The sequence below is a fragment of the Thyridium curvatum genome (genome assembly GCF_004353045.1).
Source record: "Thyridium curvatum strain D216 chromosome Unknown NODE_151_length_35642_cov_81.613656, whole genome shotgun sequence".
Classification (NCBI taxonomy): Eukaryota; Fungi; Ascomycota; class Sordariomycetes; order Thyridiales; family Thyridiaceae; genus Thyridium; species Thyridium curvatum.
The window spans coordinates 20,499-35,642 of record NW_022156906.1 but is presented as its reverse complement, the minus strand read 5'-3'; the positions used below and the strand labels follow the sequence as shown (position 1 = coordinate 35,642).

The 15,144-nt window shown below is 56.9% G+C and overlaps 2 protein-coding genes across 2 annotated transcripts; both read right to left on the bottom strand.

Annotated features, from left to right (window-relative positions):
* Positions 1–396, bottom strand: E0L32_012294 (uncharacterized protein; the record flags this gene model as incomplete). Its single annotated transcript, XM_031135119.1, has 1 exon — positions 1–396. A coding segment is annotated over one exon (396 nt), but the record flags the coding sequence as incomplete, so codon positions are not given.
* Positions 397–1,950: 1,554 nt separating this feature from the next.
* Positions 1,951–7,246, bottom strand: E0L32_012293 (uncharacterized protein; the record flags this gene model as incomplete). The annotated part of the gene is made up of 5 exons (XM_031135118.1): positions 1,951–4,825; positions 4,879–6,126; positions 6,201–6,437; positions 6,586–6,712; positions 6,781–7,246. 5 exons carry the CDS (start codon positions 7,244–7,246, stop codon positions 1,951–1,953), a joined length of 4,953 nt encoding a protein of 1,650 aa, XP_030998770.1.
* Positions 7,247–15,144: the final 7,898 nt, after the last annotated feature.

The window sequence follows — 15,144 nt, the reverse complement described above, 5'->3', positions numbered from 1 at the left end:
CGGGGCCGGCAGGGCGGCGGCGGCGCGGGCCAGCGCGCGGCCCGGCTGCGAGGCGTGGGCGCGGGCGACGACGTGCCAGATGAAGGCGTCGGAGAAGACGGAGGGGTAGGAGGGGGAGGAGGAGTCTTGTTCTGGTGTTGGAGGAGGAGGAGGGATGATGGGAGGAGGGGAGGAGGAGGAAGTGGCGGCGGCGGCGGAGGCGGAGTAGTACGGCGACTGCAGCCACTTTGCGTGGAGGAGGAGCAGGGCGGCGGCGGCGAGGGCGAGGCGCAGGAGGAAGGCGAGGAGGAGGAGCAGGCGCAGCGGGATGGTCAGGGGCGGGCGCGTCGAGACGATGAACTCGGCCGTCGTGGGCGAGGGGCGCCGGATGCGCAGGTACGGCTTTGTGGTGAGCATGGTTGCGTGTCGGTCTGCTCGTTGGCTCGTTACTCGTTCCCAGGCGAGATGCCCTTGTTGGGCGGCGAGATAGGTTTGCCCTGTTGTTTTGTGTCTGGCGACGCGTCAGATGTGATACCTCTGTGTCATCATCGAGGCTGGAGCTTTTGGCAAGCTGTTTTGGTGTGGTGGGTGTTTGAAATATGGCTCGGGAGACTCTTCCAAGGTTGCTTGTTGGATGTCGCGATGGACATTCGGAAGCTCCAAAGGCGATGAAGCCACCGGACTGTACCACACCCACTGTAGAGAGCTTCCTTACAGCAGTCTGTGGCTAATTACTGCTTTTAGTGGGCGTATCAAATCACGTGCATTCCCACCCTCACTAGGTATATAAACTAAAACACTATATCTTATCTCCTGGCTGTAATGGTCGTTTGGTAGGAGGCACTTTTAATGCTCTACTTACTATTCCATTTCCGTCAGATCCCCCTAGCGGCGCCCAGTGCGAATGCCGCGGTGGCCGCCCACTCGCTCGGGTAACCAGCGATGCTGCGTGCGGCCCTAAGCAATGAAGATAACACTTGAGGGAGGCTTCACTCTGCAGAGATATCTTCACCGTCGCATGGCGTGCTGGATTACGATCGCTAGGGGCTTGGGATAGTGGGTTGAGCTGAGGATGTCCACATCGCTCATTTACTTTTTACCTCTGGTGGTCTTCCCTTTTTGGCACTGTGATCTGGAGGAGCAGCGGGTTCGAACACCGCCTGCATCCACATGTGTTTTGCCCGCTCGGATTTTCGATACATCAATAACACCTAGGATAGCAGTTAACCAATGCACAATGAACCGCATACAATTAACTATCAATCAGTCCCGCCTGTCCAAACTCTCAATCAAGTGAGCAACATCTGCTTCATCCTGGCCCTCCTCCATTCCAGTTCCTTCGTTATACGGTAAGCGGAGATAGACGAACAACATAAGATGCCGTGAGGCAGCGTTGTATACCCGACCCGAGAGCCACCACTCCTCCAGCTCTCCCATCCCAACGCTGCTATGGACAGCACCGATCCTCTTCCTCATCGAGGTTTTGTCTTTTTTTTGGTTCCTTTTTGCCCAGTCTTCTCTTCTCGTCTTTTCGACCCTATGTTCTCCCCCCCATCACATCTTCCCATCCAAAATCAAGTTTGCATGCAAGATTTAATACAGACAACAGATTCATATGTGTCCTCGAACACCACCAGAGCTCAACAGACTTATGTGGGAAAGGTCGTGAATCATAAAAAAGTGAATTTGAAATGTAAAAAGAGCTTCCTCATGAAGGGGAAAGAAAAAAGGGCTAACCGAATATGCTTGCTCTCGCAATAATGTGTACGGCTCGGAGAGACATGCAGAGGAAGCTCATTGACACCCCAGCGGGTATCTTGCACTTCCGGCGTTCGTGTAAAAGGAGGCAAATGGTATCAAGTTGATGAGACAAAAGCGCCATTCGCCATGCAAAAAAGTATCCGACTTTGGGAATAGGAATGATTTGAAACGTGCGAGGGTAAAACCAAAAAAAAAACAAGCGAGCTCCCCTTAGATCATCTCGCTCTGGTGCAGCCCCGTGCGGAAGTCATTGACGGGCAGCGGCTGGATCGGCGACCTCAGCTCGGGAGGGGCGCGGTAGCTGACCGGCGGCGGGACGCTCTCGTACGGCGCCGGCATGCCCTCGGGCGACTTGGTCCTGCTGATGACCGACGAGTTGTGCCGCCCCCGGCTCGCGGACCGCATGCGCTCCGTGGCCCTCGAGATGCGGCCCGCGATGCTGTTGTCGATGCTGCTCCGCCCGCGGTGGTGGCCGTTGCGGGAAGACGGGGGCGCGGGAGCCGCGATGATGGGCACGCTGGCCTCGCTGACGGGGATGGCAACGGGGACTGCTGGTGGAGGAGGAGGAGGAGGGATGGGCTGTGTCTGGCCGTCCTCCATGACGATCTCGATGGTGCCCGAGGCGTGGCCACCGTATACCGCTGGCTTCTGCCCGAACGGGAGGGGCGCTGGAGGTGGCGGCGGCGGCGTGGCGAGATGGGCGAGCTCCTTGAGCATCGGGGGTGGAGGAGGCGGAGGAGGAATCTGGTCGTCGCGGGACTGCCGACGGGCCATGCGGCTGGTGTCCATGACTCCATCAATGTTCCGCACGGTAGGGACCGAGGTGTCCGTGCTCAATTTCCGCAATGATCGCCGTCGCTGCATCGACGACGTCTTGGCTCCCGGTGCGCCACCACCACCTTGGAGGGCCTTTGGCGGAACCGGCTCCTCGGGCGGCGCCGACATGCATCGCGAGATGGGAGGACGGACGGGCGGCGAGTACACCGTGGACGGCAAGAGTGTCAGGGACGGCGGTGCTGCCGCCTCCTTCTTGGGAGATTTGTCCGGGGACGAGTTGTTGGCCGGAGACGTGGGAGAGTGCCTCTGTGCAAACGTCGCCGGGATGGTTGGCACGCCCGGGACAGCGTTGGGGTCCGTCTCCATGATCAGCCGCATGGCCTTGGGCGTCGCAGGAAGCCCGATGGGAGGGCCCCTGTTGGCATACATGCTTCTCGTCTGTCCAGGCTCGGCAGTCCGGCTCCGCACTGGGAGGTCCTTGGGCGGCACAAAGGTCGAGCTGGGCAGCTCCATCGTGTCAGTCGTCCTGAAAAAGGCCGGCGACAATTCATCAGGATGCACGATCGGGGGCGCCAGGGGACGCCGAGCAAGAGACTTGCGGCGCTCCTCCAGCTCGCGAGCTGCTGCCTCCTTCTTGAGCGTCCGGATGTCCTTGGTCTGTCTCAGATCTCCAACGCTGACGGCAGCGGGCGTTGTAATGGCCGGCGTACGCGTCCTGTTTTCGGGCGAGTCACGCTCTTTTGTGCCTCGGCGGCTCTGAGACCTGTCACGACCCGAGCGCCCCATTCCTGGAGACGGTTCACGGACGTTCCGGCTGGTGCTGCGATTGTTGCGGCTGCGGAACTTCTCCTGTTCCTCGACTGCCTTCCGGTAGTCTTCCTCGTCCTCGGAGCCTTGGTAATGCAGGGCCTGGGAGCTCATGGGGAGGGGAGACGAAGGTGAGCGGATGGCAGAGCTCTCCCTGGAGTTGCCACGACCACGCGGAATGTCCAGCGCAGGAGGTCTTCTCTCGGGACTGCGCCGCCGGCTTCCACGGCTCGACGCCCGACTCCCAACCCGGTTTGAAGACACGTGGCGCACCGTGCTCGCTTTTCTGACAGTGCTTGGTTCCTCGGCGCCAACGTCGATCAACAGGTTTCCGTGGGCCTCCAAGTCAGCGAGCTTTGGTGTACTGAGGTTGATGAGATCTTCGGGCGACATTGGGACCGGAGACCTGGGAGAGCGCTTGCCGGCCTTGGGCGTGTAGGCACGGGACGAGGTGCGGCCACGGTCCGCAGACCGCTCTCTCGAGTCACCACGTCTGCTCCTGCTAGAGTCCCTCACGGCGCTACCACCTTCTCGGCTATTTCCCCGTTTCTTGTTCTTGGCCGCATCAAGGCTGTGGATATAGTCATCGAGACTCCTGCCTGGGTGACGCCCTCTATGACTCCTCGCGAGACTGGATGCACCTGATGTCACAGAGCTCCCACCGACGGAGCCAGGGCCTCGGCGCCTGGACGGCCAGTGGAATCGTGTCGAGGAAGCGACGGACTGCTCGGGGGATGTGATGTCGCTCTGGTCAAGGGCCTCGATTGTATCGACATGCATCTCAATCCCGCGCGGGATGCGGTTTCGAGGTCCATTGCGGCTTGTGCGTCCTTCCATGAGAGCTGCCATTGAGGCGGGCGAAGGCGAGGGCGGAGGATGCTCCTTCCGAACGCGCGGGCCTTCCCTCATCATCATAGGACTCGCAGTCGCTGCCCTGCCGATGGACATGCCTGTGGAAAAGCTCGTCTCGTCATGAGAACGCTTGGGTGCATGCCCGCGAGACATTTTATCGAGGGAGTCAACAGGAGGGGTGGGCAGATCCGACGCCTTCAGTCGGCCACGCGGCGTATCGCCTGGAGCCTCGCCGATCGAGGGCAGTCTCTGGCGGTTGAAGCCTGCAGCAGGTCCACTGGGCCGTGCTGAGCTGGGAGTGTTCAGAGCACTTCGAGTCCCCGGCCTGATGAACGCTGTTGCAGGATCGGCGAATGCACCTGGGGAGATGGCCGACTCAGCAATGGGCGTAACTCCTGCCGCAATAGGAGTCTGGCCATCCTCATTTCCGGAAAAGTACTTGGAACGGGAGTTCTGATCGCCGAATGAGGTGATCAACTTGAGGGCAGATGACTTTGCAATACTCCGCTGGGGTCCTCTCTGTATCCCTGGAGGAGACAGAGGCGGACTCAGAACCTCAGGGATGCTGGGCGTCATAGACTGGAAGGTGATCTGAGCCGCAGATGGTGACGTCCACGGCTCACTGGATTCTTTACCACTGCAAGCAAAACTGCGAAGGTGTTAGCATAGGCCGTTGGTGATGAAGCCTCTTTCATGACTTACCATCTGATGGCCAGCTGCTTCTGGCTATGCTGAGCAGCCCATTCTCCCCATTTCTTGACGATTTGTGACTGACGCTCCCAGACAGCTGGGAACAGGAGGCAACACAAGAGCAATGCTTCCATGTACAGCTTGTGGGACACGTAAGCTTCAATGGCATCGTTGTGGTCGCCCATGCCGAGCATCATCGTTACTGCTGCGTGGATATCTCCAGCTTCCAAGAGGCGCTGGATGAAAGCGCGGCCCAGCTTTTGCTGGGAGGTCTGAGACCCGATGCCATTCAGAGCCAAACGCATCCAGTCCGCCGAGGTCATGCTCTGCGAGCTAGTTGTCATAATGTCAGACTCAATATCGCCAAGCCACTTGGCAAGAAGGACACGGTTGGGCGAGCCGTTGGGATGACGGCTCATCTCATCCCGAATCAGGTCCTCAACATCCTTGTTCCAACCAAAGATCGTGCTGAGCATTTGGCGGCGAAGATCTTCGTTGGTCATCTTCCCGCTGTCAGGAAGAGGCACATGCTTGTAGGGCAGGTCGTGTAAGCGACTTTTCGTGAACTTGAACAGATCATGCACCTTGTTATCCTCCGGACTTCTAGGGACTTCATTCCTCAGACGGGAGGGCCGGTGACGCGAGCGATGGTTGGAAGAACCCATCGAAACAGAACTCAGACTACTAATCGAGTGAGCATCCTGGTTTCTCGAATCATAGCGAGATGCTGCAGGTGAACGAAGAGATGACCCGGCGGAAATATACGTGTTCTCCGTGAGACCGCGGGACCGGATCGACTCTTGGTATCGACCAGGTGTTCGCGAGCTGGCCGACGAGACGCTCGATTTGCGGCTCTTGGACGATGCTTCGCTTGCCGGCTGCCCATAGAAATCTTGATCCGCGTCCACATGCTGCTTGGTCTGAATCATCCGCGCAATGGGCGACATGTGGTCGTCATCGCTCTCAGAGACACCTTCGAGACCAATGGAGATTTCTGATTCAGAGTTGCTCGCAGCTGCGGCTTTGTCCTGTTCTTCAATAGAGACAGGAGGAGACGGAGGCAGGAGGTTCGCGGGATGTTGAGCATTGGCAACCAGGACTGCGGGAGCATTCAAATCGAACTGTTGGACGGTGTTGTTTGCTCCCAACGTAAACAAGCTGGCTCCTGGTCCGTAGACAGCCAACCCTCGAACGTGCTCGAGAGTAGGGATGCTGTCAAACGTGACATGTTTGGTGCGAACATCCCAAGACATGGTCTCACTGAGATCATGACCAGTCAGTAATTGATACAAGTCCAAGGAAGGTGTCGCATTGCAGGGTGATGATGCACTTACGATTCGGAATACTGGATGATTCTCCCGTTCTTTGACCAGCCCATCCAGTTAGGGCCCGTCAGGTAGTTCTCGGTCCGCTTCAAGATTCGCACGACCTTGGCGGGATCGGCATTGTTGTAAGCCTTGGAGACACTCCACACACGAAGGTCGCCGTCATTCGTTTGCACAGCAAGCATGTCAGACTTCTGCCTCGACGACGAAGCATGCCATGCGAGATTGACGATGGAAGACGGCCCTCTGGAGGTGGTAAGATTATGTAAAATAGTGAACCTCGGTTGCAGATTGCAGATCAACAGCGACCCATTCTGGTATCTATTCAACTGATTAGTTTCGCAGCTTAAAAGGGGGTAAACCACACTTGTTCGTTGGCGTGGGACAATCCTACCCGATAGCAAAAGTTCGACAGTCCGCGGCTGGCGCCAAAGCCGTGACCGCTATCTGATCCAGAGTTCGCGAAGAGATATGTTCCGAGGTCTCTGGCTCAAACAAAATGATGTTTCCTTGGGTATTTCCTGTGCGGAGGGTTAGTTGGGAATTTGATACCATCTATGTTGTTGGCTCCAGCCGAGGCACGACTTACCAAATGCGACATTCCCATTTTTCATCCAGATTGCCGCCGTGAGATGCTCATAGGAAGAAAAACGGGCGATTTCGTCTCCGGACATGATATCCCACACAATAGCCGTTGACCCTGCATCGTAGCTCACTACCAACCGACCAGCACCTCTTTCACTTTGTGTATCGACAGCTAGTAACTGAACCTCCTCGTCGTGCCTTGAAAACCTACGCTCAATCGTCAAGGTATCGTGATGACAGCAGACGACAGAGTTGCCCTGGGCGTAGAGGAACATGCCCGCGGTCGCGGCGCACGGGTCAAAGTACCGCATCACCGCGGGCGGCGTCATTGTTACCTCTTGCGTGGTGTTTGCCATGGCTCTTGATTTTGAGGAACTCGAGACCGAAGTCTTCCTCGCCAGCGGACCGGAGGCGGACATGACGGCGATGATATCAGGTCTGGCACGGTGAAACCTGGCCAGGCGATACATGTTAGCGGCTGGTTGCATGACGGGACAAGTCCTCCTCTGCTGGCCGCAGGATACGGCCGCCCGCAAGCGCGAGGAATCCATCCTGGTCGGAGGAGAGGAGACGGCATCGTCTGCCAGGTTGCCAATGACTTACAGGACGGTCGGGGGACGATTCCCTTCCGACTAGGTCTCACAAATGAACCAGATTGACTGTGGGGAAAGGCTACACGATCCCACTCGTAACCATCACATAGAGGTCTTTTATGCTGCTTTCCGGGCGCTGGAAGCCTCCGCGGTCGGAGTCGAATCTGCAGATTTCCCAAGGATCTCTCAACCGCAAGCTGTTGGGCAAAGTTGAACCACCTGTCGTGCCCCGGATATATGTGTCGCAGGTGTGGCGTGAGCGGTGAGGGTTTCTTGTCCGACGAAGCAGGCCCGGCGGATGGGGACGGGACAGGAGAAGGATAAAAAAGAAAAGTCTCGGAAGGAGCAGGCGTGGCTTCGGTCGCACGAAGAGTGTCTAGGAGACACGCAGTAGGCGGAGGAAGAGGGTGGGGTGCGTGAGAGCGGTAACGTCCTCTCAGCGATAGGTTACCGGCTTCGTGAACGGTGCAGTACGGCTTCCCTGGTGCCAGGAACGATACGTGCCCCGGCGCTTGTCTTGCAGGATGGGATGATCTCGCGGCTGACAGGACTCGCGGGATCTGTATGCTTGGTGACGAGGGGAAAATACAGAGACAGAAAATGCAAAAAAAGGAAAGAAATAAAGCAGGCAAAGGTTGCTACGGTAGACGGGATCTCTGGGAAGAGTGAGGGGAGCAGATAAGTCACGGAGGTGAGCGCCTAAAGTTGGCAAGGCCTGGCCTGTCAGTGGCCGATGCGAGCGGACCATATAAAATTAGAGCTCCCCCCTGCCTCTTTCTTGTCTGGCGCATCAGGTTGCAGAGAACGGTGAATCGAAAGCGGATACGGACCGGCTCATCTGCTGAAGCCACGGACTGGACTGCATGGCATGGGGCGAGTCGTGGGTGATGTGCAAATCGCGGCACGGACAGCAGACAAGGGTCTCTGTGCGAGATATAGCTTCATTGGCCGCTGGCTGGGACTATCCAGCCAAAGTTGTGCCGGGGTGCAGGGAATCACGAGTGGGAGATGGAGACAGAGAGGGTGACTGTCCCCTCTGGAGCGCTGTGACAAAGGTGTGTAGAATCTACCTACATGCAAGAGCTCTTGGTCGAGTTGGGGGTGAGGAGGGACGACGGGCGCACAGAAAGGACCCTTGCCCGCAGACAGCGTACATGGTACATTCAAATATTGGCCATAATTAGCCTCTTCTCTGCTCGGTCCCTTGTCGATGATGCCAGCTCACTCGTCGCGGCGGACAACGTCAACGGCAAGACCTGGCTAACCCGGAAATGTGAGGCGAGCACACTCGAGGGCATGGCTTAGCCACATGCAGCTCTGATACATCTCGAGAAGGAAACGGCAAGTCGAAGCTTTAGGATATGCAGCATTGGGTAGTGCTGGAAAGCAAAGACGAGAACACGAGATATGGGCAGCCACAAGAGAACAAAAAGCAAGTATCAGGTACGCACGCCAACACTCGTTGGAGAAATGGCTACACAGCGTTTGTGCAGGACTTGGTACCTGACATGAGCAGAGGAGGAACAGCAAGGGAAGACGAGTAACGAGTACAGAGTCACCTCGATACTCGCTCTCCATACCGGCCCCCCGTTTAGCAGGGAGATGGCATGATGCTGGGCTGTTTGAGCGCATTTGCTCTCCGGGCTAGTCTGGGCCTGTGTCGTCCAGTACGGTGCTCGAAGCTGCCTCTGAAAGCGTCGACATCGAGTTGGACCCCGGGCTAGCAGGTCTCGTCACCTTGGCTAGCCGGCCGGGCCTCGCCTCGCCTAGAGATAGGTAGCAGTGGTGATGAGACGGCGGGTTTGGGTGCGTGGTTGGCCAGAGGCGGGAGGGCGATGAAGTGGAGGAGGGGATGTCGTTGAGGACGAGAGCGGGGGTGACGGGCGGAGACGAGGACAAGAGGCCAGGAAGCACAGCGATGATCCCTGTCGAAAAGCCTCTCTGGCATGAAAAAAGGCACCTGCGGCTGACGATTGGCTACAGGGATCAGGGATGGCTGCAGGCGCTTGCCTCTGGTCTGCCTCCCGCCGCCAATCAGCGGGTCTGATCACACACTTTACCGCCCGACCCCCGGTCAGGATTCTCCCCGATGGGCCTGTGCTGGCCTATCGAACCTCGACGTTTCCCGCCATTGCCCCCCAAGAAAGAGAGGAAAGAGAGGGAAGAAGCTGGTCACGGCGACAATGGGCGGAAGCGGAGGATTCGAGGGCGCGAAAGCGAAAGGGGGCCGGGAGAAAGAGGAGAAAGAGGAGAATGAGAACAATGGCATGAATCACGGGACCGTGGCTCGACTGGCTCTGGCAAGCCCAGGTGGACCTCGGAGCGCACATCACCGGATCCCATGACCTCAGATGCCTTTTTTTTTTTTTTTCGCAGAGATCAAGATCGGCTGGCGTTTGGTGTTTTGGAACGACGGGAGTGACGGACAGAGCCGTTGAGAGGATCGGACCGCTAGCACAGGAAATGGGCAGGGCGAGTGGGGTCACTTCACTAATCGAAGTCATGCCATGCACTTCAAGCTTGTTTCTCCAGCACAACGCCGACTCGGCGAGGAAAGGTCGACTATCAATCTCTGACTCCCAACGACCAACGCCAGGTCGAGTAAAGAAACGTAACGGCAGGCCGATAAGTCGAAGTAGCCGGTACCTGCACCTCCTCCATGCGATGGCAATCTGCGATCAACCTCGACAAATATGGGGGAGGCTGGGTTGGGCCGCTGCTCTCCGCTGCCCTCCCTTGCTCTCGTCACCAGTCTTTCCAGGCATGTCTCTCTCTCTCTCTCTCTCTCTCTCTCTCTCTCTCTCTCGCACACACGGATGCAGTCCCCGCCTCGAATCAGGGTTGCAACCAGATTGTTCGCGCAGGACCCTTGGGATCGATACTGATGCTGCAGCCCTCTCTTTCCGGGTGGGATAGGCCACCACCAACACACCATCTCTTTGTTTTGTCCGTGCACGTTGTCTGTCTCTGACATGTCGACACTTCTGTTTCATAACTCTGCGGCACGCTGCGCTGTTCTGCTCTGTTCTGCGCTGTTCTGCTCTGCTCTTTTTGCTCCGCACGATGTGTGAGAGAGAGAGAGAGAAAATATGGCACTGCTGGTTGCTGCAACAGACGACCGGCCGCATCGCTGCTGGCCACGCTTATTAGGTACAACGACTTACACACAGTAGAGCGCAGGAGCGCCCCACCACCTTAATTGGCACCCCTGCCGCACAGGGCGCTGCCTTTTCCGTCCTCCATACCTGGCATGGCGTTTGTCTCTCGCAACCTCCACCACCCACATGTCATGTCTCCCATCACCAGAACTGTGGAGTTGTCACTTCGACCATGCAACCGTGATGGTGGTGATGGGCTATCACGGCCAACGCCTCACGATGCTAGTCTCGAGTCCGCGCTCCTCAAACCACAGCAATCTCCAAGCATCACTCGACTGGCACATTGTGACATGCAAATCTTAGCCTCCCCGCCGCTGGGTTGTAGACCAGGGGGGGCGGACACCATCGTCCAGATTGCGCGCCACTCCCACAGAGAAAAAGAAAAAAACCAACACTCAGCACAGACAAGCTTGGCCGATATCAATCTGCCAAAAAGACTCGGGCCTGACGGGCTGCGACGCCATGGCGCTCCGGGCTTGTCAACGGTGCCGAGACATCCCTGCCAGAAGCCCGCAGCCACAGGGCTTTACGGACGAAACCGGGGTAAGCTAGTAGCCCATCACCACCACCTCCTCCCTTCGAACCCTCATCGTGATGGTGCTACCACCATCCGGGCCAGTCCCGCTTTGTCTGCGCATTGTTAATATATCAATGCCATTGTCTGCTTGACCGGGCTACTGTCGTGTGCCTGCGCTCAGCATCGCGTCCTTACAGGCTGCCCCGGGTTCACGCATCCAACCCCCCCTCCCCCTTGTTTCCGTGGTGCCTTGCATCTCTGTCCATGCTGTGCGACACTCTCAAGGTCCACGTCTTCCCATCCATTAGTTAGGCACTCGAAGAATATGCGAGCACTTTAACCACCAAAAAAAAAAGAAGGCACACCTTTGTCTCAGAGAAGCATGTGTCACATCTTGACCGCCAGATCCGACTTGCCCGTCGGGAGAGGGCTCTTCCCAGCTCCCGGCCTCCAAGGAGTCAGGCATGTCCCGCCATATTCGCGGGTGCGTCAATGCGTTGCGGCCACGATGCTATCTTGCTCACCATCCTCATCCGTTCATAGTCTGGCGACTGCAGGAGATACTCTGTGTCGCCCAGGGCTGGTTGCTGTGCGTTCCCCGAGCTGTAAACCTTGGTCCTCGGCACCCGCGTTCGTCAAAGAATCCATGCTGCTCATCCTGCTCAACCAGACTTTCACAGAAAGGACGGGATAGAATGACCCGAGCTTCTCTCCAAATCTCGGATCGCGGTGGACTGAATTACGCGATTAGCCAGCTATCCCCGTCGCTGTCGACGTGCAATATCTCACTCTTCCCTATGTCTCCACCCTCGACCGCCCTACGCACACTCGCGCTCCCAGCTTGAATGATCGCCGACCTTGCATCCCTCGGGAGCGCATGTGGCGGCCTGGAACCCTTGCATCTGGTCGTGCGAGCCGTTGAGGCAAGCCGCAAGGTAGCATCCAGGTCTGCCGCGTGTCTGTGTGGTGGGAGGGGGGGCAGCTTCTCTCAAGTTGGAACGAATAGCTATCCCTATCCCCGGCGCGATCAGAGCTGAGAAGATGAGACGGGGCAGGGGAACATTTCTTCCCGTACTGCGTCCTTTACCACGATGTTTTTGTGATGACCGAGGGGGACTTTCCTATCACATCGGGCTGCCAGTCACTATCACACCCCATCTTGCATTGGCTTCCTCATGCCATGAGATGAGCGCGGAGGGCGCATTGCCAAGGGCTCCCGCCGGTCCTCGCACCGGTCCGGTCCCCTTTGTTTTCGATCACCTAGCCACAGAGCCGGTTATTAGGTAGGCAAGCAAGGATATCCGAAAAGCAAATGAAAGCTGGAATTGCACAACATTCGTATTTTGCTCTCTCTCTCTCGTCGCTGCTCTCCAGCTGTGAGGGCCCTCCCTTCCACCAGTCTCACTCTCTCTCCCCGCATACGGCGTGGGTGCCCGCACTTTATCAATCTCTCTCGGAGTTGCATCAAAGCGGACAAGGGTAGGTATGGCACGCATTGCATGCAATGCATGCATGTCCCTTGAGGACTCGAGAAAGAGCATTGTTGAACAAGCACCTGCCGTGGCATGGCCCTCTTGGGCTGTGTTCTGAAGTACACACACAGAGAGTGTCCTGCTAGATGGAGCAATGTCGTCCATCTCGTGGCAGGCAGGGCCAGACATCATCCCCCGCGTATCACCAGCTCTTTCAACCAAATTCTCGGTGGGCTCAACAGCCATGCCGTGCAATCGGCGCACCCCCCCGCGCGCTCCGCGGCCCCGAATCCCCCATCCTCTCCCCCTTTTCCCGCCCTCCTCAAACAGTAGAGGGAACTGCGTAATCCATCTGGGTTTTTCCGAGCTATCAGGAACCCAGACAAGAGCAGGGCCTCGAGTCACGGGCATTCGTCGACCTGCGGGTGCCTCTCCCAATATATATGTATCGGGCGGGTGGGACGAATGGGAAGGCCGAAGCCGGCCTTTGTAAGTTGATTGGACACAAAACTCGGCCGAGAAAGCAAACCACCACCACCACACACACACACACACACACACACACACACACACAACCCCCAATCACACCCCATCGTCACTTGACGAAACGGGCGAGACACATATCGGTCACGACAGGCCATTTGAGACGGGCGTTTAGACAACGGGCGGCATGAGGGAGAACAAACAGAATAGAGATTGTGACCAAACTGCGCGCTCGCCTCGCCCATGCAGAAGACTCCCCGAACGGACGCGAGATTTGCCTTTCTTCGTACAAGTCGCCTGGAGCTGGAGACGTAGTGCGCCAAAAAGGTGGCCAGGCATTTGGAGCCGCGGTCGCGTCGCCGTAGGTTTGCTCGGGAAAAGTGTAAAAAGGATCTGGGGGAAGACGGGGAGCAAGAGAGGGACTACATACCTTAGGTAGCACTCCTATGTTAGTCAAGAACTCAATGAAGCTCTTTGCGTTCACAAGCTTTCCCGACAGCCGACAAGGCACGGGTTGTTTTCGACGCTCCTCCCCCCCCCACTGCCACCGCCGAAGATGGTTGTCGATGGATGCCGAACCACAACGCCCGCTAGCCAATGTCCTGCTGCGATGCCCGCCCTCCCCTCCGAGTCTCCGGGGGGGGAGGAAAGGGCTAGGTACTCTATGACACGCGCATGTGTTCTCATGGCCGGCGCGAAAAAAAAAAAAAAACGAAAAAAAAAGAAGTAGGTAAACAAAGCCCGATCTAATTCTCTATAGGGCAGTGCCGGCAGAGTCTGCCGGCACCTACATGCATGCAGTCTATGTCATATGCCCGCGCTTGATCAAGTGGACGCGTTGCGCGTGGACAAGACGTACGGGCCAAACCTTTTGTTTGTCCACAGACCTTGGTTGTTGATGACGATGCGTTACATTTTTTCATTTTCACATTTTCACATGTCAAGTGCAAGTCGTGTAGAATCTCCAAGGTCAACTCTCATATTGTGCTGCTAAACTAACTGTTCCCGTGATAGGCTGCTCGTCGCGTGCGAAGGCAGAGGGAGTCAAGGGGGGGGGGGGGGTATCATGCTATCTAAAAGAGGAAAAAAAAAAGAGAAACGCTATGCTGATTAGGGTATGTGTATGTATGTTGTTTGCGCCGTGAGGATATCTGTAATGTGTGGATATGTTTCCCCTTTGTATACTCCGTAAAATGTCTGATGCGATGCTTGTCCTGGAAAGAGGAGAAAAGAATCGCTTCGGTAATGCCCACGCTGTAGTCCCATGATCGCTCGGGTGGAAAAAAAAAGAAAAGAAAAGAAAAAAAAGTGTAATGCAAATCCAAGAAAAGTATTATGCTCTGCAAGCCGCGGGGGTTGACCGTGGTGCAGTTGGTCCTCCAGGACCTTCGCCGGGGTCGCAAGGCCGAGCGGCCAGCCAACCCTGTCTGACGATCGGGTTGTGTGCTATGTGCGACACCCCGCCTCCTCGACCGTGTAACGAGGTACCGCCGCGTGCGCCGCTCGCGGCAGATAGGTAATGATGAATAGATAGTAGTGTATGGCCGCCATCATTGGCGGGAAGAAGGAAAAAAGTCGGTGACCCGGATTGCGCCCGCCCTCCCTCCCATGTTTCGGGCGACTGAGACACAAACCCCCGCGTGTGGGAGCTGACTGGCCGCGAGTCCTCCTCGGGATGACCTCCTCTTGTGCTGTTCAGCTCCTTTGGCCGCAGCAGGTCTGATGTGCCGAAGGGCGTATCGGCAGGCCGCACACCGCCATGACAAATATGTATGTCTGCCGTGGTAATGCGGTGCGAGTCTCACAGGGAGGCGGTTGGACAAAGCCCTTGTTTCTTGTCATCCGTGTGCTAGGTCCGAAGCGGGATCGGGAATAACCCTGAGATGCTTGCCGGACTCTCGGCATGCAGGAGGGATGGATGACTCTCAGTATCTCCCGTCAAGAGAGAGAGAAGGGTGGTGAAGATGATTAAAAAAAAAGATTATTAAGCCTGTGCAGGAAGGTCGGTGTTAGTGATTGCTATTCCGGTGGTGAAGGGGTGCCATCGTGTACGTTGGAGAGGGAAGTAGATGAGTAAGCTTACACTGTAATCGAAAGTGACATGAGCCACACCAGGAATGGTGACACGCCCCCCCCCCCCTCCAC